This window comes from Bufo bufo, chromosome 2 (assembly GCF_905171765.1).
Source record: "Bufo bufo chromosome 2, aBufBuf1.1, whole genome shotgun sequence".
Taxonomy (NCBI): Eukaryota; Metazoa; Chordata; class Amphibia; order Anura; family Bufonidae; genus Bufo; species Bufo bufo.
In genome coordinates this window covers 279,237,611-279,264,996 of record NC_053390.1, presented here as the reverse complement: position 1 = coordinate 279,264,996, position 27,386 = coordinate 279,237,611, and the positions used below count along the sequence as shown (strand labels likewise).

General features: G+C 42.5%; 1 protein-coding gene across 2 annotated transcripts in view; it reads right to left on the bottom strand.

Annotated features, from left to right (window-relative positions):
* Window positions 1–27,386, bottom strand: part of TRPV4 (transient receptor potential cation channel subfamily V member 4) — a 110,511-nt gene that overhangs the window by 40,999 nt on the left and 42,126 nt on the right. For both annotated transcript variants that reach the window (XM_040416586.1, XM_040416585.1), the window contains exons 3-5: window positions 20,857–21,032; window positions 17,515–17,667; window positions 14,935–15,075 (exon numbers count right to left, since the gene is read on the bottom strand). In XM_040416586.1, coding sequence (XP_040272520.1) covers window positions 14,935–15,075; window positions 17,515–17,667; window positions 20,857–21,032 — 470 coding nt within the window. The remainder of the gene's footprint in view (window positions 1–14,934; window positions 15,076–17,514; window positions 17,668–20,856; window positions 21,033–27,386) is intronic.

The following is a 27,386-nucleotide window of genomic DNA, read 5'->3' as shown; positions in this document are numbered from 1 at the left end:
GCCCATTCCGTTCCGCAAATTGCTGAACGCACACGGGCGGCATCCGTGTTTTGCGAATCGGCAATTTGCCGACCACTAAATACGGAGTGGTCGTGTGAATGCGTCTTAACAGTGACATGGAAAAGGACTTAGGGATTTTATTGGACAGCAAACTTAAAGGGGTTGTCTCACTACAGCAAATGGCATTTATCATGTAGAGAAAGATAATACAAGGCACTTACTGATGTATTGTGATTGTCCATATTGCCTCCTTTGCTGGCTGGATTCATTTTTCCTTCACTTTATACACTTCTTGTTCCCATGGTTATGACCACCCTGCAATCCAGCAGAGGTGGTTGTGCTTGCACACTAGGAAAAGCACCAGACTATTTTTTCCTATATAGTGTGCAAGCACGACCACTGATGCTGGATTGCAGGGTGGTCGTAACCTTGTAAACAACACATTAGTGCCTTGTATTAACTTTCTCTACATGATAAATGCTATTAGCTAAAGTGACACAACCCCTTTAACTGTAGAAACCAGTGGCAGCTGCTGCCAAGGCCAATAAGATAATGGGATGCATCAAAAGGGGCATAGATGCCCGTGATAAGAACATAGTCCTACCACTTTACAAATCACTAAGACCACATAGAGATAGAGGGAGAGTTATCAAAACGGGTGTAATGGAAAACTGGCTTAGTTGCCCATAGCAACCAATCAGATTCCACCTTTCATTTTTCAGAGCTTCTTTTGAAAATGAAAAGAGGAATCTGAATGGTTGTTATGGACAAGTCAGCCAGTTTTTCCTTTACACCACTTTTGATAAATATCTCCTATGGAGTACTGTGTATAATCCTGGGCCCCTGGGCTCAAGACAGACATAGCAGAGCTGGCGGGGGTTCAGAGAAGTAACAACTAGAAGTTTAGGGGGGGGGGGGAAGACATCTGAAGTGGGATCTAACAACAGTGTATAAATATATCAGGGGTCAGTACAGAGATCTCTCCCATCATCTATTTATCCCCAGGACTGTGACAAGGGGACATCCTCTGCGTCTGGAGGAAAGAAGGTTTGTACACAAACATAGAAAAGGATTCTTTACGGTAAGAGCAGTGAGACTATGGAACTCTCTGCCTGAGGAGGTGGTGATGGTGAGTACAATAAAGGAATTCAAGAGGAGTATGGGTGTATTTATGGAGTGTAATAATATTACTGGCTATAGCTACTAGAGAGGGGTCGATGATCCAGGGAGTTATTCTGATTGCCTGATTGGAGTCTGGAAGGAATTTTTTCTCCTAAAAGTAAATACCTTCCAACTTTAGAAAAGAAGAAAGAGGGACAAAGAGCGCGCAGCAAATTTGTTCCGCACTCTAACTCCACCCAAAACATAACTAAATACCTAATCCCAACCAGTCCCCTAAATGCCCGCACATAGTAATTATTCCCCCTTTATGCCCCCTCACAGTAGTTATACCAGATATGTGCCCCCTTGCAGTAATATACCCAGTAAAGTGCCCCCCTTCACAAGCAGGATTATGGGGGTGCAATGCAGTACATTATGGGGAAGCAGTGCGGAGGGATTATGGGGGTGCAGTGCGCAGTGCAGGGGAATTACTCAGGTCTTTGAACAGTTGTATTATTTAATCAGGGACTATAATTTACAGGGATGCTTTCTATACATTTTTTTACAACCCAGAATATTCAGGGGGTCACTAAAGCGTGGTAATACTTCTAGGGGGCGGACGCCATACTCTGCCCCATTGTACTGGCACCTCCTCTGCTGCAGCCAGCTCATCTCCAGTAATTTCACTGGCCAGGAGTCCAGGAGAGAAGTCCTCTGTCATTTGCGGAGCCCTGACCACAATACGCATGTCTGCTGCCGGAGAGCTGTGTACACACATCCATCCAGCGTGCAACATGAGGCGGCATCACTGCAGTGGGGAATCTGCGGGGATCCGGGCAGGGAGCAGTGGCCGCCACCAGCAGCAGCAGGTTACACAGAGCTCCCAGTGGGCCCTGCCACGCCCCTACCCAAACCTGCAGTGTGGAGCGCCGGCAGGGGGTAGGAAAGATGAAGCAGAGAGCAGACGGTCAGCGCTCTTCTTCATCATTAGAGGCAGATGTCTCTGCTTCCTATGGAAGCAGGAACAGCTGCCAGAAAGCGGAACATACCTCCCCCATACCGGGACAGCCACTGAAATACGGGACTGTCCCGCCAGATCCGGGACGGTTGGTAGGTATGAAATTAGGAAAATTGACTTCTACCTCACCGGGGAAGAGGGGGCCTTAACTTCCTGTGGATCAACTTGCAGGATACCAGGCTGAACGGGCTGGACAGATGTGTTTTTTCAGCCTTACAAACTACGTTACTATTTAACACAGCACCCGAGAGGTCATTTAGAGGGAGGGGTTCCCTCCACCGACCACACAGCCGTCCCGCCGTGTTAAAGGTCTATGGCAGGCCTCATGAAGGCTAGCACTGTAAAGTTCCTGTTAAAGTGGTTCTCTGAGAATGATTTAAAATAGCCACAAGCAACCCGCCCTGGAATGTTACTAGGATGGGTTGCTTCTACTTGCAAAGATGCGTAGGGCGAGTGGGCAGGGCCTCACTATAGACTCCACTCCGGCCCAGTCATATACTGTACATTGGTGAGCGTTCCTGTGAAGGAAGATTGCATACAGGATCACAAATCTGGATGATGCAGAAAGTGATGCAGAGTGTCTTGCAGAAATATTGTAGGGACACAGGGGTTAATCTCCTGCTGATCTGCTCCAATCTTTGTAATCTCCAGTAATTGGCAAAGGGGTGAGATCTAACAATCTTTTTGTTCTGCTGCCGACTGGGCACAGCAGGGAAGCTCCTGCTGCAGCCACTTGCATTACTGCTTGTCACAGTCTGTCCTGCTGTGAGAAGGAGGAGGATAGGGCACGGGTGATCTGGGACACTGATTTTTATTTTTTATTTTTTCACAGATTTAACTGTAATATGAGACAAAACAGCACCAAGGGAAAGGTGAAGTGCAGAGTCCGCTGTGAATGACACCCTATATAAAAAAGGAAGGGGTGATTTTTATTTTTTTTTATCATCTCTGCCTCCTCCATCACTCTCTATACAGCACTCAATAAGCGCATTGTATACAGATCAGGAAGTGGCATGCCACTTCCTGCTCTGGTCCTAGCGATCTTGTGATTGCTGGGAGCTGAGTGTGCATGAGCTGCTGGGTCTTATGAGACTCAGATCAGATCTGCAGTAATTACAATCTGAGGGGGCTGTATTACCTCTGCAACTGGGGCTAATAGGTCAGCCCGTTATATAGACAAAATCATTGATGAGATAAAAAAGACAAACATATCTTTAAAAAAAATAAAAATAAAAAGATAGATATGTGTGTGTGTATGTATATATATATATATATATATATATATATATATATATATACACACACACACACACACACATATATACATACATACATACATACACAGTGGGATGCGAAAGTTTGGGCAACCTTGTTAATCGTCATGATTTTCCTGTATAAATCGTTGGTTGTTACGATAAAAAATGTCAGTTAAATATATCATATAGGAGACACACACAGTGATATTTGAGAAGTGAAATGAAGTTTATTGGATTTACAGAAAGTGTGCTATAATTGTTTAAACAAAATTAGGCAGGTGCATAAATTTGGGCACTGTTGTCATTTTATTGATTCCAAAACCTTTAGAACTAATTATTGGAACTCAAATTGGCTTGGTAAGCTCAGTGACCCCTGACCTACATACACAGGTGAATCCAATCATGAGAAAGAGTATTTAAGGGGGTCAATTGTAGGTTTCCCTCCTCTTTTAATTTTCTCTGAAGAGTAGCAACATGGGGGTCTCAAAACAACTCTCAAATGACCGGAAGACAAAGATTGTTCACCATCATAGTTTAGGGGAAGGATACAGAAAGCTGTCTCAGAGATTTCAGCCGTCTGTTTCCACCGTTAGGAACATATTGAGGAAATGGAAGACCACAGGCTCAGTTCCAGTGATGAAAGGATATACGACTGAAAAACCTTCAGACTTATAAGACTCATCTTAGAGCTAATCTAGAGCTCTCTTGTTAGTGATACTACAGAATCATAGAATAAAACCGCATATGAACCGGAGTGGAAATAAAGCCAATTGATTAAAAGATTACGAGATCCACATGACCCAGTGTAGGGTTAATGATGAATTCCATGGACAGCCAGAGGTATAAAAGCCGGATATCCAGGTAGTTCTTGTCAAAGCCACTGAGGAAGAAGGTAGTAACCTTTGAAACGCGTCTGGCATGGACGGATAAGAAATTAATCCTGGCAGAAAACCGGCAGAACGTGATTGTCATCTAGGATAAGCGCTTCAACCGAATAAATACCAGATCTACTGGCCACAGTCTGGCAACTTAAGGACAGCAGAAAAAGCAGCTGGAACAATTAAACCAGCGGTCCGGAGCAGGGTAAAACGCCCATTGTAGACTGACCGGAACTCTGTCTATGAATTAAACAGAGCGAGACCTGTGGACTACGGACAGCTCTGGATAACTGCGATTAATAGTGGAAGCGGACCATAGAGTCCAGGTATATCAGCAAGGTATACCAGCAAGGTACCTCTTTACTCTATACATGAGGTAAGCCTTTCTTGCAGCCACGCTACAGACTGAATCACAGTATCAAGCGTGAGTACCACTTTAAACAGGAGTGACTGCTAAAACCTTTGTATTTGCCTAAATCCGTGGAAATTGATTATTATTGGAGCAAATATTTGTATTAGGAGACATTTGCTAGAGTCGTGGAACTGCCACCATAAAACCCCTCTTGAATGCGGGTAGTATATACACCCTGATTATTTTCTATTTTGAAACAAAGGAACACTTCACAGTATTAATTGATATTTTTCTTTGCACGATTTGCAAGTGATCACCAACGTTTATTTTTATATTCATTTTTTTCTGTTTGGATTATACTTTATTTGAAAGACTTGTCACGTATACAAATTTTCCTTTTATGTAACACTTCACATGGTGATGAGCATCTGCAGGTGCTCACCGAACACTCACTGAATACTTACCCGACGTATTTAATTATTGCAATCGGAGTTTGTCTTACAGGCAGCTTATCATTAACTCTATCTACCTCAATTTTGTCTTTAGTGACTATTCAATATACATTCGGCTATTAGTCCTATTTCAACTTATTATCTGTATTTTATGATATTGTGTTTATGATATTGTGATTATTTATGTTATTGATATCAATTTTATTAAAATATTAGATTTATTACCCGGTGGTTCCGGATATTAGAGTGCCCATCTCTATTTTTTCAATATTATTCGGTGCTTTAAGTGCGACATCAGATAGGTGCACCTGCCCATCCCAAATCAGGAGGCAGAGCCGTCCTTTATCTGGTTTATCAGTTCAAGTTAAGGCTCGAAGTGGCAGACCAAGAAAAATCTCGGATAGACAGAAGCGACGAATGGTGAGAACAGTCAGAGTCAACCCACAGACCAGCACCAAAGACCTACAACATCATCTTGCTGCAGATGGAGTCACTGTGCATCGTTCAACCATTCGGCGCACTTTACACAAGGAGATGCTGTATGCGAGAGTGATGCAGAGGAAGCCTTTTCTCCGCCCACAGCACAAAAAGTGCCGCTTGAGGTGGGCTAAAGCACATTTGGACAAGCCAGCTTCATTTTGGAATAAGGTGCTGTGGACTGATGAAACAAAAATTGAGTTATTTGGCCATAACAAGGGGCGTTAAGCATGGAGGAAAAAACACACAGCATTCCAAGAAAAACACCTGCTACCTACAGTAAAATATGGTGGTGGTTCCATCATGCTGTGGGGCTGTGTGCCCAGTGCAGGTACTGGGAATCTTGTCAAAGTAGAGGGACGCATGGATTCCACTCAGTATCAGCAGATTCTGGAGACCAATGTCCAGGAATCAGTGACAAAGCTGAAGCTGCGCCTGGGCTAGATCTTTCAACAAGACAACGACCCTAAACACTGCTCAAAATCCACTAAGGCATTTATGCAGAGGAACAAGTACAACGTTCTGGAATGGCCATCTTAGTCCCTAGACCTGAATATAATTGATAATCTGTGGTGTGACTTAAAGAGAGCTGTCCATGCTCGGAAGCCATCAAACCTGAATGAACTAAAGATGTTTTGTAAAGAGGAATGGTCCAAAATACCTTCAACCAGAATCCAGACTCTCATTGGAACCTACAGAGGCTGTAATTTCTGCAAAAGGAGGATCTACTAAATATTGATTTCATTTCTTTTTTGTGGTGCCCAAATTTATGTACCTGCCTAATTTTGTTTTAACAATTATAGCACACTTTCTGTAAATCCAATAAACTTCATTTCACTTCTCAAATATCACTGTGTGTGTCTCCTATATGATATATTTAACTGACATTTTTTATTGTAACAACCAACGATTTATACAGGAAAATCATGACGATTAACAAGGTTGCCCAAACTTTCGCATCCCACTGTATATATACACACACACACTTATTTTTATTATATCACTGATAATTAAAAACAGAAATAAAAATTGAAAACCGACTATTTTGTCCCTTTTCTACAATTTCCCATGTATAAAAATTGGAAAAAATATATAATTACATTAAAAAAATTGCATAAAAATAAAGCCCCATGTATCACTGAAAGTGGGCATAAAAATAAAAAAGTTGACTGTAAAGACGCAATAGACAGCTGACAAAAGTACAGTACACCATCTTCAAATGTGCTCAGCAGAGTGCCAGGGGCATCAGCCTGCTATAAAATTCAACGCACGGTCACCCATTCAGCAAGCAATACATTCAGTTTGCTGTTTGAAAAGACACAAGAATGTGAGCTAAGCCCTGACTACAACAGAGTTATGGGGGTTAAAGAAACGTCCAAATTCATCATTCATATTTTAGTAGGGTTATCGTTTCTCTAACAAGATATGTGACAATGAATAGTAGCACTTCATTTCAGGTCACAGATTCTGTGCTTCATCATCATCCAGACTTAGGGTGAGATTATGCCACTTAAACTCTAATTTGCCTAGTGAAGATGAATGAAAGGCCCCATTGGTACTCTCACAACAAGCCTCTGTCCTCTGGCAATGTTGTCATCGGTGAATATACATAGTCAGCCTGTTCATTGAGGGAACTCCCTTTACTGCAGGACATACTGGCTCGCTATGTATTTACATTCTGTGTACTCACTTCCTGACCAGGAAAGACTATGAAAACAGCACTGTGCAGACAGTGGAAAGGCTGACCGGCATAAAACATAGAAAAGGATTAGTGTACTGCAACATAGTGCTTCTCCTGGAAAGGAGCACCAGAAATAACAGCCGTGTCCCATACAGATATAGGGGGAATTTACCAATCCCCGTACTCCAGAATTCAGGCTGCAAAAGAGGCTTTGCTTCTTTTTGAGCTTAAAAAAGAGATCACTGATCCTGCGCCATTGCCATTCCGACTTTGCTGGGTCCCCGTGATCCACTTCCAGCTGACGTCCTTACACAGGTGAAATTGGATGGTAGTGATGCCCAGCCAATCACTGGCTTCAGCGATTACCCTACTCAATCAGTGATTGGCTGAGGACTCCCTACTGAAAGGGTTTGAAAGTCCAATATAACAAAGAGACTTTATTTTTATTTTTAAATCAATGGGCTCCACTACTGACCATTCATTAAAATGATCTTCTAATCAACAGAGCCATTTCTACCACCAGGCCGGAGATGCAATTGCCCAGGTAATTTGCTAACTGGAAAGGATGGGAGCACAGCAGACTGTTAATGTAAAATGATAAATCACTGCTCAAAGGGGGAAGCACTACCAGAAGGTAGGTTCTTGAACTCCTAAATGAAGAGCACAGATGCCTCCGAACTACTGCAGAGTGAGTGCTTGCATCAATTGCACCAAGCATGCAGCCTAAGCCTCATTCAGACTCCACTTCTTGCATAGAAATTGCTATTAGAATGGCTGTGCTCCAACCAGTCTTCTGTGGCATATACTGAGAGCTACATGTTGCCTGAACCCTGCAAAACACCTCTAGGGCCTACTCTATGCTCCAATTGGGCTCCTCAGGACCCCCAGAATGATGCTAGTGGAATTGCTCCACTGGTCCTACAGTTTATGAAGCAAATATCCCCTGGGGCCTACCTGGTTGTAAGCTCCAGCTGCTTAACCTGCACTCTGTAGATAATGCATAGTGGAATAGCAAATAAGAATAATGACTATTATGCCCACCTACAAAATGAAATTGCGAAAGGGCCACTCAGGGTAGAGGTTCTTTTTCTCACCTCTGCCCTCTCTTATCTTCACAGAGCCCCTGACACATTTGCTCTATCACTCTATTCCCACCACTTTTTGTTCCCCCTGCCTCCTATTATCCCCTGGCATTTCAAGCTTTCAAACAATACCAGAATGACAGCAATATCTTCAGTACATGGGAAGATATCACTGTTAGAAATCAGAATGCAGTAAATATAGCTGAAAGTGAAAATAAAAGCAGGTTTTACCCTCGATTATTCCTGACTCGATTTCTAACAGTGATATCTCCTGTTTAGCTTGGACTAATGCTGTCATGGGGTTTGGGCTGGAATGCCAGCTTTCAACCAAGACCAGTCCCATGCTTCTAGCTGCTACCATTCAGTAGATAGCAGCAGCTAAACAGCCCTTCCCCCTCGACTTCTGCCCGAGCCCAGCTCAGGCAGAACAGTTAATTACATTACCCACAGTCACTTTTCATGGTGTAAGTGGGCAGTGCGGCGTCAGTGGTTCAAAATCTGACTAAGGACATCATCTTAATGGAATTTGCATGCTCTCCCTATGTTTTTGTGCGTTTCCTCTGTGAGGTCACAGATATATCTACAGACAAAGACGAAGTCACAGGTACATCTACAGGCAAAGACGAGGACACATATACATCTAACATATGAACACTACATTAATCACTTATATGTCGTTTTGAAACCCTCCAGAAACATTATGCATAGAAGAGCTGCTTTTTATAACCCACAGTTGCTGTGTATTTAAGTGGGATTAAACAAATGTCTAGTCAATCCAATTGATCACACATTTTTCACTTATTCCTTGAAGAGGTGATAAATGTTGATTATGGAAAATGCCCTTTATGCCAGTATGAAATAACAGAAAGGGAAGTCCCATCTTTCTGTATTCAACAGGTGAAATCAGGATTTCGCTGTTGTCACAACATGATCTATTATCCATGTTTAGGAACTGCATTGACATTCGTGTTTTATCATTACATCAACACAAAGGTGCACCACTCACATAGACACATGTAATAGTTGCACTGGTACACGCTGGTGGAGTGCAACACAGCTTCAACAGGTGAATTACATCATTTCTCTCTTGAATTAGTTGAAAACAATAAAATAAACCAGTGTCTGGCTTTGCTAATATCTCTGCATGTAGGGGCACTCTAAATGTGGAGCGAGCATTTATGAATTATAGGTTAAAAAAATAAAAAATAAAACACGTCACTATTAATAAATGTAAGACAGATTTTAGGTTATATTCTCCATTTTTACAACTTCATCCATGTACCTAGTGTAGAAACTTCTCCATTCGGGTATACAGAACAAATTTCACTCTCACTAGGGTTGTGTGCTAGGAAGCTAGGTCTTGTGTAAATGTCACTACTAGCAGCATTAGTAAATACTAATCGTCCAACTTCTAATAATGCATTTTTAGAGTGAACCAATTGAAGAAGTTCAAAAGGTAAGCTATAAATTAATAAATTTTTACCTACATTTATAGTTTCATCGTCAAAATAATTGGCCCATATAAATATCTCATGGGCAGCTATGTTAAGGAGCTTTGTACCCAGGCCACTGATCCCATTCGCTTGTCTGTTGGGCAACTGTATCTGATCACAGACAACTGTAAAGAGACAAATGATCGTAGTAACAAGTCATCCCCATACAGCTCGGGTCATTGATGCATCTAAATGCAAATAAAATACAATGATCAGTAATTAACTGTCTAATTCCTAATCATTGTCAGCTCTATCGGTCCATGTCAAGGTCCTTAAAGGCTATGTACATTTTCGGGGGCAATTTTTTTTTAGGTTTGTATTTTACTCATTTTGCGCTAAAATTTTATTTTTTAATTGGTCTTTATTAAAAATATTCAGCCTTCTGTCACAAATGGTTAACTGTTTGTCTAGCTGTGATAATTGTATTTTCACTTTCACTTTGTTCTGATCATCTATTAAACCTGATCTCTAAAAATTACTAAAAAGGTCAAGACTTATTTAAGTCACATCCTTATCAGTAAGATCAGAATTGAGCTATAACGAGCATTTATAATATTAGAGAGAAGCCTGCAGCTGAGCTGCCGGACGAGAAAGAGTAAGGCTCAGTTCACACTTCAGTTATTTAGTCAGTTATTTCCATCAGTAAGGCCTCATGCACACAACCGTTTTTTCGGGTCCGCATCAGAGCCGCAGTTTTTGCGGCTCGGGTGCGGACCCATTCACTTCAATGGGGCCGCAAAAGATGCTCCTGTGTCACCCATACACATAGGTGCTTTGTTTGCTGGGCGTGTATGTACTATGAGTGGTTAAAGAAGAGAAAGCCACTAGTGAACACCTCAGAAGCTTATCTCCAGGAAAAACCAATAGGATAGGGCATTGAAACTACCAATCCTTTTTTTTATCCTGACATCACATGCCACAGGAGAGCTCCTCATACTCATTGGACTGTTGGGTTGTCCTATTTCTAAGGCCCTTTTACACTGGCCAAGCATAGGCCAGATAATCGCTAACGAGCATTTGTAGGAACGCTTGTTAGCAATTATCTGCTGGTTTAAAGGTGCGCCGATTCCCCCATGAATGAGTGAAATAAACGGTCTCCTAAATCATTGTTTGCTGGCAGTAGATCACGCTGTCCAAACAGCCTCTACTGCCAGCAAACAATGATTCGGTTGGCGGACGAGTGAAAAGCAAAAATGGAAAATCGCAGGGTCCTCTAATTAATTTGAGTAAACACAAAAATTTGTACGTCGTTAAGGTGGGCCTGTCATCACAAAATGCAATGCGATTCAGTAAAACTTGTAATTTATATATTTTAACCTCTGCTCTTTGTATACTTAAGACCACCCATATGTACTGAAAGCCACCTCTAATCAGTGACTGACAGCTATCTCTGTATACACACTTATAATGCTATCAATCACTGATAACATCTCCCCCATGTACAGCTATCTCGGTATACACACTTAGGGCTCATGCACACGGCCGTGCCGTTTTTTGCGGTCCGCAAATTGCGGATCTGCAAAAAACGGATGCCGCCCGTGTGCCTTCCGCAATTTGGGGAACGGAACAGAAGGCCCATTATAGAGATGCCTATTCTTGTCCGCAAAATGGACAAGAATAGGACATGTCTCATAATTTTTACGGGGTCACGGAAAGGAGCTACAGAGTGCTGTCCGCATCTTTTGCGGACCCTTTGAAATGAATGGTTCCGTAGACAGACCGTATACGGAATCAAAATACGGTCCATATACGGAACGCAAAATACTGTCGTGTGCATGAGCCCTTACACAGAGAATGCCATCAATCACTGATAACAACTCCCCTGTGTACATCTATCAGTGACTGACAGCTATCTGTATACACACTTAGGGCTCCTGCACCCGAACGTATTTTCTTTCCATGTCCGTTCCGGTTTTTTTGTGAATCGTATGTGGAACCATTTACTTCAACGGTCCGCAAAAAAAAAAGACGGAAGTTACTCAGTGTGCATTCCGTTTCCGTATTTTTGTTCCGCAAAAAAAAATAGAACATGTCCTATTATTGTCTGCATTACGGACAGGGATAGTACTGTTCTATTAGGGGGTCAGCTGTTCCGTTCCGCAAAATACGGAATGCACACGGATGTCATCCGTATTTTTTTGCGGATCCGTTTTTTGCGGACCGCCAAATACATACGGTCGTGTGCATGAGCCCTTACACAGAGAATGCTATCAATGATAACACCTCTCCTGTGTACAACTATCAGTGACTCACAGCTATCTCTGTATATACAGTCGTGGCCAAAAGTTTTGAGAATGACACAAATATTAGTTTTCACAAAGTTTGCTGCTAAACTGCTTTTAGATCTTTGTTTCAGTTGTTTCTGTGATGTAGTGAAATATAATTACACGCACGTCATACGTTTCAAAAGCTTTTATCGACAATTACATGACATTTATGCAAAGAGTCAGTATTTGCAGTGTTGGCCCTTGTTTTTCAGGACCTCTGCAATTCGACTGGGCATGCTCTCAATCAACTTCTGGGCCAATTCCTGACTGATAGCAACCATTCTTTCATAATCACTTCTTGGAGTTTGTCAGAATTAGTGGGTTTTTGTTTGTCCACCCGCCTCTTGAGGATTGACCACAAGTTCTCAATGGGATTAAGATCTGGGGAGTTTCCAGGCCATGGACCCAAAATGTCAATGTTTTGGTCCCCGAGCCACTTAGTTATCACTTTTGCCTTATGGCACGGTGCTCCATCGTGCTGGAAAATGCATTGTTCTTCACCAAACTGTTGTTGGATTGTTGGAAGAAGTTGCTGTTGGAGGGTGTTTTGGTACCATTCTTTATTCATGGCTGTGTTTTGGGGCAAAATTGTGAGTGAGCCCACTCCCTTGGATGAGAAGTAACCACACACATGAATGGTCTCAGGATGCTTTACTGTTGGCATGACACAGGACTGATGGTAGCGCTCACCTTTTCTTCTCCGGACAAGCTTTTTTCCAGATGCCCCAAACAATCGGAAAGAGGCTTCATCGGAGAATATGACTTTGCCCCAGTCCTCAGCAGTCAATTCACCAAACTTTCTGCAGAAGATCAATCTGTCCCTGATTTTTCTTTTGGAGAGAAGTGGCTTCTTTGCTGCCCTTCTTGACACCAGGACATCTCCCAAAAGTCTTCGCCTCACTGTGCGTGCAGATGCGCTCACACCTGCCTGCTGCCATTCCTGAGCAAGCTCTGCACTGGTGGCACTCCAATCCCGCAGCTGAATCCTCTTTAGGAGACGATCCTGGCACTTGCTGGACTTTCTTGGATGCCCTGAAGCCTTCTTAACAAGAATTGAACCTCTTTCCTTGAAGTTCTTGATGATCCTATAAATTGTTGATTGAGGTGCAATCTTAGTAGCCACAATATCCTTGCCTGTGAAGCCATTTTTATGCAACGCAATGATGGCTGCACGCGTTTCTTTGCAGGTCACCATGGTTAACAATGGAAGAACAATGATTTCAAGCATCATCCTCCTTTTAACATGTCAAGTCTGCCATTTTAACCCAATCAGCCTGACATAATGATCTCCAGCCTTGTGCTCGTCAACATTCTCACCTGAGTTAACAAGACGATTACTGAAATGATCTCAGCAGGTCCTTTAATGACAGCAATGAAATGCAGTGGAAAGGTTTTTTTGGGATTAAGTTAATTTTCATGGCAAAGAATGACTATGCAAATTATCTGATCACTCTTCATAACATTCTGGAGTATATGCAAATTGCTTTCATAAAAACGTAAGCAGCAACTTTTCCAATTTCCAATATTTATGTAATTCTCAAAACTTTTGGCCACGACTGTACACTTGCACAGGGAATGCTATTAATCACTAATAGCACCTCCATGTGTACAGCTATCAGTGACTGACAGCTATCTCTATATACACTTACACAGAGAATGCTATCAATCACTGATAACACCTCCCTGGTGTACAACTTAACCCCTTAAAGCAGGCATCCTCAAACTGCGGCCCTCCAGCTGTTGTAAAACTACAACTCCCACAATGCCCTCCTGTAGGCTGTTCGGGCATGCTGGGAGTTAGAGCTAGGCATGTATACCTGAGTTAGTCTGTCAATAATTATCAAAAGATCTGTAATTACCTTATAATAACAGCTTTCATTAATGTCCTCTGTCCCTTTCCACTGCTCCCTTAAAAGACAGTTGCTATGGCTTGTATGTCTCTGGCTAAGAAGACAGGAAGACGGGGGGCCGTCTGTCACACTGCATGCCTGCATTAGGCTTCAGAGTGAGGAGGCGTGTCTCAGTAATCCAATCTGATTGGCTGGCAGGGAGCTGCTGGCTACAGCAAGTGTGTATGGGAAGTGAGGGAAAGCAGTTTTGGCCTCAGAGAACTGGCAGAGGAGTCATCTTGAGAAGGTCCTCATATTGTAAATGTTTAAACAGCCGTAACTAAGGGAAAAATTCAAGGAAAACATGACAGTTACCCTTTAAGTACCAGTCCGATTTTTGGTTTTGCATTTTTTTTCTCCCCACGTTCTAATAGTCATAACTTTTTTCATTTTCTGTTCATATAGCAGGATAAGTTGCATTTTTTAAGGACACCAGCATTGCATGAGAAGAGAAAGAAGGAAGGAACAGGGGTCTTGTTCTTTCATATGAATAGAGCAATGGGTTGAGTATTAATGCAGCTGCTTCATTCACACTCTATGGCCAGAATGCTGTACTCTGCAATCTCCAGCAGTCCCAAAGAGAATGAATGGAGTGGCAGCATGCATGCTCAACTTGCAGTTACATTCATTCGTGGGAATGGATGGATCAGCCACGTATTCCCTATTCTGTGCATAGGGGATACGTTTTTTATTGTGTTAACCCCCTTTAGAATCTATTAGGCAGATATTCTCCAACAGGCTGGAGATGTGAGACTTCATACAGAAGATTTCTTTAAGTATAGTTATCATTGATGCCTCCCATCCAGAGTTTGTATTGAAGTTCCTCATTGTTCCACACTGTGCGATAAGCATGTCTCATAATATCATCCATCTAGGATTGATGGGAGTGGGGACAATACTCTGTACAATGCTATGGAGTATGTTTGCACTACATAAGCATCAGGAAATAATAGGGCAAATTTGGAATAAAACACAACTGAAGACTTACCAAAGTAGAAATATCCACCCTCATCCTTTGGTTGAAAGAAGCGCCCTCTGGCCTGAGCGTGGACATCAGCTCCCTTCTCTACCAGCAGCTCCACATAATGCTTACAGCGTCTTTCAATAGCTATGTGAAGAGCAGTCTGCCCTGAAAGAACGCAGAAGACAATCCTGCTTAGTTTTTTTACAAGCTCATAAAACAATCTAGAACATTGCTTTCAAGTCTCACTTTGTTTTGGAGAACCAGTCCTTACTTTTTCCCTAAATCCCTGTTGTTGTTTTGAATCAAAAAAATTTATTTGCAGGAATATATTTACAAAATTGTTCCAGAAAGTTTCTATCCAGATCCACACTGTATATTAGTCAAACTGCAAGATTTGATGCAGGGGAGTTGCTAGGTTAAAACATTGGGGGCTTGGGCCCCTGATGCTTTGTCCCAGGCCCTGAATGTCCTGCCTGCTAGATACAACTGTAGTGCTGTCATCAGGAGGGCAATACAATTGAATCTAATACACTGGAAGATCTGAAGGACCTGTGGTGACATCACAGGTCATGTGCCCAGCAAAACAGGCAGTGGTTGAGAAGGACCTGCGATGATGTCACCATCATGTGACCAGTGCAGGAGAGGATGGCAATGAAGAGGAGAAGCTGTGGTGAGGTCTGCTACATGAGGAGAGGTAAGTGAAGGGAGAGGCAGAGCAATGCTGGGAGTTGTGGTTATTTAACTGGGACTGTATGTTAGGGCTGAAGGGAGGGATGTTATTTACATGGTACTGAATGTTGGAGGGGGCTGTGGGAGGGAGTGATGTAATTTACATGGGACTGAATGTTGAGGGGGTGATGTTATTTACATGGGACTGTATGGTGAAGGTGGCTGTTGGGGGGGAATTATGTTATTTACATGGGACTGAATATTGAGGGGGTGATGTTTACATGAGATTGCATGTTCGAGGCGGCTGGGGAGGAGGTGTTGTTATTTACATGGGACTGTATGTTGGAGGGGCTGAAGGGAGGGGAGTAATGTTATTTACATGGGAATGTATACTGGAGGGGGCAGGAGAGATGTTGTGATGTTATTTAAATGGGACTGTATGGTGGAGGGAAGAATATAACTACAGGGGGCACTGCAAATCCAGGGGGCATTATAGGCGCTCTTATTACTACTGGCCAGAATGTGGCCAACCCCTTTAAGCATTCAAAAAGTTTGGAAGTATGATCTAGTAGCAGACAACAATATTCAGAACATCTAAAGAGGGTCTGATAGTTTTTTTGCAGTAGGTGACTGAAAGCTGTACAGTAGGACTTTTAATAATAAAATTAGAAGCAGTACATTGTTAGATTAAACCTATCTACCCTGGATTGTTTTATGCTTCAATTGCCATGTAATGCCTTCAGGTAGGGATATTGGGCTCTCTGTGTAATGTATGGTTGTGCCAGATCCTCAGTTAGGGTATGTTCACCCGTTTTCCACTGCTAAATCCACATTCAAACCTTCAACAGATTCTCATTAGACTTCAGTGTAAAAAACTTAAACCATGTGCACACCTTGGACAAAATGGTAGAGGTTTTTTCAGTAGCTGATTTGAAAAACACTTGAGGGGTGACATGTTACTTCTTAGAAGCAGATCTGATTGTGGATTCTGTAGAAGTCAATGTAGAAGCAGAGAAGCCTCAACCAAAAACTCTTCTAGAACGCTTGTACAAACTCCTCTAAAACCACCACCAAATTACAAATCTGCCACCAAAAATGACCTGTGTTTAGCTACCGATTTGTCTGCTGTGGATTTTAACTGTGTGAACATACCCTGAGAGCTGCACTCAGGGTGCCAGCCCTGTCAATCAAAGGGAGGGGGGTACACAGAACTCAGGAGCATTGTGCTAGTGGTGCTCCTAGCGCCATAACCAGCCACTTGGTGCTCCAAATAGGTAATTTACATAAATATAGAAATGAATATATCTCGGCAACTATTAAAAGGAGTTGTCCACTTTTTACGATTTATGACCTATCCTCAGGATAGGTCATACAATATCAGATCGGCAGGGGTCCGACTCCTGGAACTCCCATCGATCAGCTGTTTGAAGATAAGGCAGGGCTCATACGAGCGCGGCCTTCTGTTTTGTTTACCTGCTTGCTGCAGAAACTGCAGTGGTGAGTAGGTGTAATTACAAGTATAGCATTCCAATTCACTTCTATGGGGAGGTCTGTTCAAGTGTATAGTGAAAGGGGATGCCATACTTGTAAATACACCTGCTCACCACCGCAATTGCTGCAGCGAGCGTTTAAACAGAGCAGAAAAGGCAGCACAGAGAAGGAGTCGGACCCCTGCCGATCTGATATTGATGACCTCTCCTGAGGATAGGTCATTAATAGTAAAACGCAGACAATCCCTTTAATCCTAGAAATAAAATACATATATAGTTTTACTCAGCATGATTAACCCAGTATGCCTGGTTTATCAGGGTTGATTGTGCTGACAGATGCTTTTTAAAAAAGGAAAAATATCTGCTCCTATTCATTTCACAGAAAGTAACTAGATAAAGATAAGTTGCCACAGAATATGCAGATATCATAAAACTTGGCATATACCTCTATAATAAACATCTCGGAAAGGAGAATTGATAAATTCACGGAGATTCCCTGTTTTTTCAGCAATATCTGCCAGGAGTGGGATCGTGTCATTCCTTCCGCCTTGCAAATTTAACAGAGCTTTAGGTAAGCAAGTTTTTCCCGTTGATGGTTCTGGGAGGAAAAAAAAGTTACAAAAAGACAAAAAGTTATAATATATTTGCATTCTATTAAAGGCATGCTAAAGTTCTTGTAAAGTAATGAGTCATGAAAAATAGGGACTTTCTGTTTTTCTCTTCGCCTTGTTTTCTGCATATGGTAAAACAAAGAAAATAACCAATATACTCTTTCTTGGCTACTACTGTCCTATGGTATTTTTAACCACTTGCCATCTGGGCCATTTGCCCCCTTCCTGACCAGGCCAAATTTTGCAAAACTGACATATCTCACTTTATGTGGTAATAACTTTGGAACGCCTTTATTTATCCAAGTCATTCAGAGATTGTTTTCTCGTGACACATTGTACTTCATGATAGTCATAAATTTGAGTCAAAATATTTCACCTTTATTTATGAAAAAATCCCAAATTTACCCAAAAATTAGAAAAATTCGCAATTTTCTAAATTTCAATTTCTCTGCTTTTAAAACAGAAAGTGATACCTCATAAAATATTTATTATTTAACATTCCCCATATGTTTACTTTATGTTGGCATCATTTTGGAAATGTCATTTTATTTTTTTAGGACGTTAGAAGGCTTAGAAGTTTAGAAGCAATTCTTAAAATTTTTAAGAAAATTGCCAAAACCCACTTTTTAAGGACCAGTTCAGGTCTGAAGTCACTTTGTGGGGCCTACATAGTGGATACCCCCATAAATGACCCCATTGTAGAAACTACACCCCTCAAGGTATTCAAAACCGATTTTACAAACTTTGTTAACCCTTTAGGCGTTCCACAAGAATTAAAGGAAAATGGAGATCAAATTTTTAAATTTCACTTTTTTGGCAGATTTTCCATTTTAATCCAATTTTTTTCTTTAACACATCGATGGTTAACAGCCAAACAAAACTCAATATTTATTACCCAGATTCTGCGGTTTACAGAAACACCCCACATGTGGTCATAAACTGCAATATGGGCACACGGCAGGGCGCAGAAGAAAAGGAACTCCACATGGTTTTTAGATGCCATGTCCCATTTGAAGCCCCCTGATGCACCCTTACAGTAGAAACTACCAAGAAGTGACCCCATTTTGGAAACTAGGGGATAAGGTGCCAGTTTTATTAGTACTATTTTTGGGTACATATGATTTTTTGATCATTCATTATAACACTTTATGGGGCAAGGTGACCAAAAAATTGGTTGTTTTAGCACAGTTTCTATTTATTTATTTTTACAGCGTTCACCTGAGGGGTTCAGTCAAGTGACATTTTTATAGAGCAGATTGTTACGGACGTGGCGATACCCAATATGTATACTTTTTCTCATTTATTAAAGTTTTACACAATAATAGCATTTTTGAAACAAAAAAATTATGTTTTAATGTGTCCATGTTCTGAGAGCTATAGTTTTTTAATTTTTTGAGAGATTTTCTTATGTAGGGGCTCATTTTTTGCGGCATGAGGTGACGGTTTTATTGGTACTAATTTTGTGGGACATACGCGTTTTTGATCACTTAGTGTTGCACCTTTTGTGATGCAAGGTGACAAAAATTGCTTGTTTTGACACCGTTTTTTTAAAAAAAATTTATGGTGTTTACCCGAGGGGTTAGGTCATGTGATATTTTTATAGAGCTGGTTTTTACGGACGCGGCAATACCTAATATGTATACTTTATTTTATTTTTTATATTTTTTTTTTCATTCCTTACTTTTTTTTACATGTGAAACTTTTTTTTATTTTTTTATTTTCAACCTTTTATTTTTATTTTTTTTATTTTACACTTTTCGTCCCCCATAAGGTCATACAAGACCTCTGGGGGACATTTGCTTCATTTTTTTCACTGTTGATTTCTCCTGTAACTGGGGCTGACATAGTAGCCCCAGTTACAGGACAAATGCACCCCTAGAGAGGCTGTACAGCAGCAATTCAGCGCTGTACAGCCTCAGTGCAGGGCTGATCGAGGTCTCTGAGAGACCTCACACAGCTCCTGCACTCTCCGGTCACGGCATAGCGCTTCCTTCTCTGCAGACACAGCGCTCGGTGAGCGCTGTATCTGCAGCGATCTAGAAGGCAGGGACACCTGGGCACTGTCCCTGCCTTGTCTTAGGGTTGCCCTGCTGTCACTGACAGCGGGCAACCCGATCAGCAGCTGCACGATTAGTGTGCAGCTGCACTTTCTGAAGAGACGTTCTGGAACGTCCGTTCAGAAATAGACGTCCACCCATAGGACGTTTATATCCTATGGGCGGACGTAAAGCGGTTAATATATTTCTATATTAATGTACTTAACAAAAGTTCAGTTCTTCAATATATTCTTCTGACTTTGCAGTGTCATTTTGGAAATGAATCTGCAATCCATATGAAAGAAAGTCACTGAGAAAAGCAGCTTCATTTTTGAAGGTCCCAATGTGTTACCTATGTAGGGAATATTAATTGGCTGTTAATGTGTTACCTATGTAGGGAATATTAATTGGCCGCTTCTTCCTGTCTGCGGCCAGAAAACTCACGCAGGCGCAGTACCGCCTGCGGCCTGTGCCTGCGCGATCATCAACCTCCTCAGGGCAACAGCCTCAAAAGTCTCACTGGGCATGCGCCGAGCCCAGTGATGTAATCTGAGCGCTGTTGCCCTCAGGAGGTTGATGATCGCGCAGGCGCAGGCCGCTGGCAGTACTGCGCCTGCGCGAGTTTTCTGGCCGCAGACAGGAAGAAGGACGGGGCATTTCTAGAAGGTAGACGATGACGTGGGAAGGGGGCGGAACCGTTTGCCGGGGCTGTGGGAGGTTATTTGAGGATCAGGAAGCGTTCTTGGGCACTGCAGGGGGGCGTCACTGGGCTCCGGAGAGTGAAAAAAACGCCCCTCTGGGCACCTTGGATCCTAATTAGCATAACAGAAAAAGCGCTTTTATATCAAAAGGACAAAACGAAATAAAGTAAAAAGAAGACTGCTGGAAATAAGGTACTTTAGTCAACATAGCGATGGTGCCAGCTTAAAATGGTAAAAGCAGGTGACAGAATCCCTTTAACTTTCAGTGCCTTCAAAAAACTGTACCATCACTGGGCATTAATGGGTTACAATTACTCCACAAGTGCACGCAGGAATTTGCTTATATTAGAAGCTTAAGATTCCTTCAGATTAAACAGCAGTAAAGTCTTAAACCCAAAGTTAAAGATACACAGGACCCTTTTTAAGGTCTTCACCTAACCTCGAAATTCCTCATCTGTCATTCGTTTCTTCTGAGACAACAAGAAAGGCAGGAATCCCTCCAGCTCCGATGTGGCACCCCTCGACACAATGTCAAAGAGGATATGTCTATTAAACATCTTGATAACTCGAGGAGGAGGGTCAGGGCTGGAATTCTGGGAAGTTTGGTTTTCCTTCCTGGAAGAGAGCAGGTGATAGTAATAACTTTAAAACAGACTAGACATCATACATGGGAAATTGTATTTACCTCTCCACTTACCAATGTAAGTTTTAGGAGTAGATCACTGAACACTATTCCTGGAACCAACAGTTACTGCTAAAGCTCAATTCCATAGAAAAGTGTTCATGCACCAAACTTTAGCTAATTTCCAGATGCAATCCTCTGTCTGTAAACTTCAGCAACCATCATTATTGCAATGGGTGTAAAAAAGAAAAATGAAGTAAAGTAAAAAAAACATCCTGCTGTTCTATGTAACCAGCTACTATGTAGATGTATATGTCACCACGGTTACAGACTACAAACAAACCCTGGTTGTAGTCCGATACTGCATTCATGTGTTATCCCTGTATTACATTGTACAAATCATAAGGTGATTATTATCGGGCGGCGGGCATTCGTTACAGGCAAACGCCTGCTTATTAGCGGAAGAGACTGCTACAATTACAGTCAGCGATCTCCTCCACAGCATAGGAAGGAGCGATCGTTATGCCATCACAGCATCAGACTAGCCCACCAGAGGATCCTCTGGTGGGCCCAGGCTCTGATGCCATAGTGTAGGGATGCTCAACCTGTGGCCATCCAGCTGTTGTAAAACTACAACTCTCACGATGCCCTGCTGTAGGCTGATAGCTGTAAGCTGTCCGGGCATGATGGGAGTTGTAGTCTTGCAACAGCTGGAGGGCCACAGGTTGGGCATCACTGCCATATAACTTGCCACTTGGGAGCCAATAACTTTGGAGCCAATAACTTGCCACTTGGCTCTATTTCTTTGGGGTTATGCCCCCGAGAAAGATTTCCTCTGGCAGGCCAAGGAACCCAAGTCTGACCCTGTGCCATCGCTCATCTCCATACCTGTCTAGTTGTTTGCCAGCAGTAGATTGTGATCACACAAGACGATTTGCTGCCAGCAAACAAGTATTTTTAAGCATGCTGAAAAATTCTGATAAACGAGCATCAGGGAATCGGCGGCAGCATTACACTGCCAGATTATCGCTAACGAGCGTTAACGATAAACTGGCCAACAGTTGGCCAGTCTAATACAGTCTTTACTCTGTTGCATTTACCCCACAGAGAGTATAAAAGGAGGAATATGGACTATACACTATAGCAAAACATACAACCCGTTTTAGCCATATTTATAAATTTTACTAAACTGTCCATATTTACCGTCACTTCTCTGTTTAACGGTACGATAGTATCAACCTTAAAGTAACCAGTTTTCCAGATATTAACATATTCCATATAAAAATTCCTTCCTTCCTTCCTATCTCTGTATGGACAGAACCTAACCTTTCAGGATGCAAGCTTCCCTAATGCACTGCACCGTCAAGTCTTTGAGCAAGCACAGAAAACAAGTTAAATTGAGAAACATTATTATTAATTATTTATAGACTATAAACATTAACTAGAAGTGGATGTGGTTTTAAGGACTAACGGGGTCATTTATTAAGACCGGCGTTCTAGACGTCGGCCTTAATAAGCCCCTGCGCTGGCAGTGGATCCGCCGAAGTTATGTAGGGGCGTAGGCCTCCACATTACTTTGGCGTATCCAGCTCCAGTTCTAAATGTAAGACCGCTTCCTTGCAGCCTTACATTTAGACCATTTTCTACACCTAAAACAGGAGTAGAACATTATGAATGAGACAGGCCTGCCAGCCCATTCCCTTCTGTGAGTGGGAAAAAGTGCAAACAATCTGCGCCAGAAATACGCCTAATATAGGCATATTTGTGGATCGTAAATGACCCCCTAAATGTTTACTATAAAGCTATGTACTTGAAATCTGTAGTATTTACAATTTACACAGTGGACATAGGTGTTTGGCTATGTAATGCCAACATTACAAATCAATGTTTTATGAGTACATATAGCTTTTTTCTTCAAATAGTAAAGCACTTACCAGCTTTTTGCTGTATATTATTTATTTAATGCATTTTTATAGCGCTGACATATTCCTCAGCACTTTACAGACATTAGCATCACACTGTCCCCAATGGGGCTCACAATCTAAGGTCCCTATCAGTATGTCTTTGGAGTGTGGGAGGAAACCCACGCAAACACGGGGAGAACATAAACTCCATGCAGATGTGGTCCTTGGTCGGATTCAAACCTAGGACCCCAGCGCTGCAAGGAAGTCATTGTGCTGCCCACCATATTATACATACACTCACCTAAAGAATTATTAGGAACACCTGTTCTATTTCTCATTAATGCATTTATCTAGTCAACCAATCACATGGCAGTTGCTTCAATGCATTTAGGGGGGTGGTCCTGGTCAAGACAATCTCCTGAACTCCAAACTGAATGTCAGAATGGGAAAGAAAGGTGATTTAAGCAATTTTGAGCGTGGCATGGTTGTTGGTGCCAGACGGGCCGGTCTGAGTATTTCACAATCTGCTCAGTTACTGGGATTTTCACGCACAACCATTTCTAGGGTTTACAAAGAATGGTGTGAAAAGGGAAAAACATCCAGTATGCGGCAGTCCTGTGGGCAAAAATGCCTTGTGGATGCTAGAGGTCAGAGGAGAATGGGCCGACTGATTCAAGCTGATAGAAGAGCAACGTTGACTGAAATAACCACTCGTTACAACCGAGGTATGCAGCAAAGCATTTGTGAAGCCACAACACGCACAACCTTGAGGCGGATGGGCTACAACAGCAGAAGACCCCACCGGGTACCACTCATCTCCACTACAAATAGGAAAAAGAGGCTACAATTTGCACGAGCTCACCAAAATTGGACTGTTGAAGACTGGAAAAATGTTGCCTGGTCTGATGAGTCTCGATTTCTGTTGAGACATTCAAATTGTAGAGTCCGAATTTGGCGTAAACAGAATGAGAACATGTATCCATCATCTGATGGCTACTTCCAGCAGGATAATGCACCATGTCACAAAGCTCAAATCATTTCAAATTGGTTTCATGAACATGACAATGAGTTCACTGTACTAAAATGGCCCCCACAGTCACCAGATCTCAACCCAATAGAGCATCTTTGGGATGTGGTGGAACGGGAGCTTCGTGCCCTGGATGTGCATCCCTCAAATCTCCATCAACTGCAAGATGCTATCCTATCAATATGGGCCAACATTTCTAAAGAATGCTATCAGCACCTTGTTGAATCAATGCCACGTAGAATTAAGCAGTTCTGAAGGCAAAAGGGGGTCCAACACCGTATTAGTATGGTGTTCCTAATAATTCTTTAGGTGAGTGTATATATACACACACATACATACACAGGGCAATAAAAAAGAACGAGCTTTGAAAGTGAGATTTTTTGGCCAATAATTCACCTATGTGGATGGCCTTCAAAGGTGTCTAGTATCAGGAGGAAATCTGACAACCCTAGGGATCAGACTGCACTAAAGAACTGATCAGTACTTACCTGGTGGATGCAGCGCCGCAGCTCTGGTTCTCCCAGTTGGGCTCGATTTACCTGGCTGTAGCAGTGACATCACATTAATAACGCATGACAACTGCAGCCCATCACTGGCCTCTGCAGTGCACCAAAGAGACCAGTGACTGGCTGCAGCAGTCACATGTCCTCAATATGCAGCTGTGTACACACAACCCGGCAGAGAGAACCAGAGCGGCAGCACTGATCAGTTCTTTATTGCAGGCTATTCCCCAGGGTTATACCAGTTCCTCGTTAAGGCTACTTTCACACTTGCGCTAGCAGGGTCCGGCAGTCTGTTCCGGCAGGGGAACAGCCTACCAGATTTGTACTAACGCTAGCCCATGTGTGCCGCCGGAGCTGTGCTCTGGCCCAATTCACTATAATGGGGACGGGCCGGAGGTCCAGCCGCAGCACGGCAAACACGAGAGGCGGCCGGACAAAAACTGCAGCATGCTGTCGTTTTTGTTGGTGGATCAACAAATACTTCACCAGAAATAGGATCAAGGTGAACTGTCTTCTAATCATACCACTTCAAGACTATGTCAATCTTACTAAATTAAAGCACATAATGGCCCCTTTGAAAAGTTGGATATAACACATTCCAAAAATATATTCTTGTTTTTTTAGATTTCAATAAAAGAATGTTAATTTCTATTTTCTATTACAAAATGCTACCTGAACAATACAGATGAAGCATTGCCAAAGAAACACATTCACATAATTGGTTTCTCGCAGGATATTCAGACAAATAGGTCAACATGAGGGTAAGGTGATATGTAAATGACTCAGATTTATTTCATGGCATATAAAAAGTCACCAGACCAGTTTTCCAGAACTCAACTGACAAATAACAGCCTAAAAACCTCTTTCAAGGAGTCAATTGACTCCCGTTTATTCCAGAAAGCACATACTGTTCATAGAGGAAGGAAGTGTGACTGCTCAGAGAGTATTCCCGGAGGAGGTGAGCTGTGGCCATAACCTATTGTCAGTTTACCTCCTGATTTACAATAGAGATTACAATAGAGTTACCTTTCATTGTTATGATAATTAGATGACTGCTGAGAAGTTCTCTCTACAGAACAGGAAGTGTCAGTCTATTGTGGAGCTCAAAGGCCAGTATGAAAAACTCAACAGTAAGACAAGGAAAAACCATGGGAAGAGGGTATGCAAATAAGCTCAGGCTCGGACTGGCCCACAGGAAACCAGGGAATCCCCCAGTGGGCCCCTGAGCAAAGTGGGCCCCTAGTCTCCCACCCCTGCACAAGTGGCACATAACACAGTAGACTGCACTTCATACATTTATTCAATGTACAGCACCTCAACCAGCCTATGTTTATATAAAAAACTTGTTAGATTATTTACTATATTTGAATGTATCCATATGGTGGGCCCCCAAAATAAATTTTACTGGTGGGACCTAGGCACCCCAATCCGACACTGAATGCTGCTGCTGGCGGCTTAATTATTGTCCAAGTCATGTCTCAAGGCCTATTTAAAAAGGTTGAACATTGACTTCTAGGATAGCTGCCTTACATCTGGTGGCATCAGAGGCAGAGCTTAGTAAGAGCTCATTGGCATACCTTCTTCCCAGAACTCCAGAGGAGCATGTATGGCCTATAAGACTTATTTTAAGGCCTAAAAGGAGATATTGTATTCCCCAAATGAAGAAACCGTAACACGTTTTAAAACCATGGTTTTATTAACCAATGAAGGTACATATGCGTCATTGGTTGCTAAGAATGCATGGAGCAGACTTAAAAGCAGAGTCTACTACATACACGGCCGATGCCAGCTATGCTATACAGCTGACACTTGGCTGCAACAGCCAGGATCGTAGGTTACTCAGATCCTGGTTGTTTAATCCCTCAGATGCTGGTGTCAATAGCAGAGCAGTTGGACATAAGAAGATAATTCAGGGGTGGGGAACCTTTTTGCTGCCGAGGGCCATTTGGATATTTGTAACATTGTTCGGGGGCCATACAAAAATCTCCACTGAAAAATTTGACTACTGTATTTGGTCAAACATATAATTGACTTAGGGGTAGGTTACAGAAATTGCGCTTCAAATAAAATAAAAAAATCTAGGGCGCTGTATTTTGCAGCACAAAATGGCGCCTGCACTATATAGATTACATATTGTACAGGTGACATTTTGACCACACATAGCAGTCTAATTTTTAAGTTCAGAATGTTACTTATTTAGTTCTTTATTTGGTATTAATGGCAGGAAGCTCATCCCAGGGGGGTCAAGAGAGGAGTTCACCCAGCTTTCACTCTCCTAGCCTCTTTCTTTGCAACTGTCCCTGCCTTTGTCCCTTTCTTAGCCTCACATCTGCCCCCCCCCACCTCCATCAGCCTCAAATTAGCCTTCTATCAGACCCCCCAGCCTACATCAGCCTCAGATGAGACTCCAATCAGACCTCCCAGCCTCAGATTAGACCCCAATCAGACCATCCCTAGCTTTAAACCAGACTCCCATCATACCCCCAGCCTCAGATCAGACCCTCCTTAGCCTCAGATCAGCCCCTCCCAAGCCTCAGATCAGCCCCCCCAGCCTCAGATCAGACCCCCAATAGGCCCCCTCAGCCTCAGATCAGACCCCCAATAGGCCCCCCAGCCTCAGACCCTCCCCAGCCTCAGATCAGACCCTCCCCAGCCTCCATTAGCCCCAGATCAGCCCTAATCAGACATTTAAAAATAAATAAATAAACTTACCGCTCCAGCTCTGGACAGCGCTGCCTCTTGGCAGATTCACTTACCTTCCCTGGTCTTCTTCCTGCCGTGCTGTACTGTGACCTGACAGCAGACAGCGTCCGGTAATAGTGCGCATCTACGTGCACTACCTCCTGACGCTGTCTGTGTCAGGACACGGTGCGGGGCTCGAAGAAGACCAGGGAAGTTGAGGACAGCCAGTGC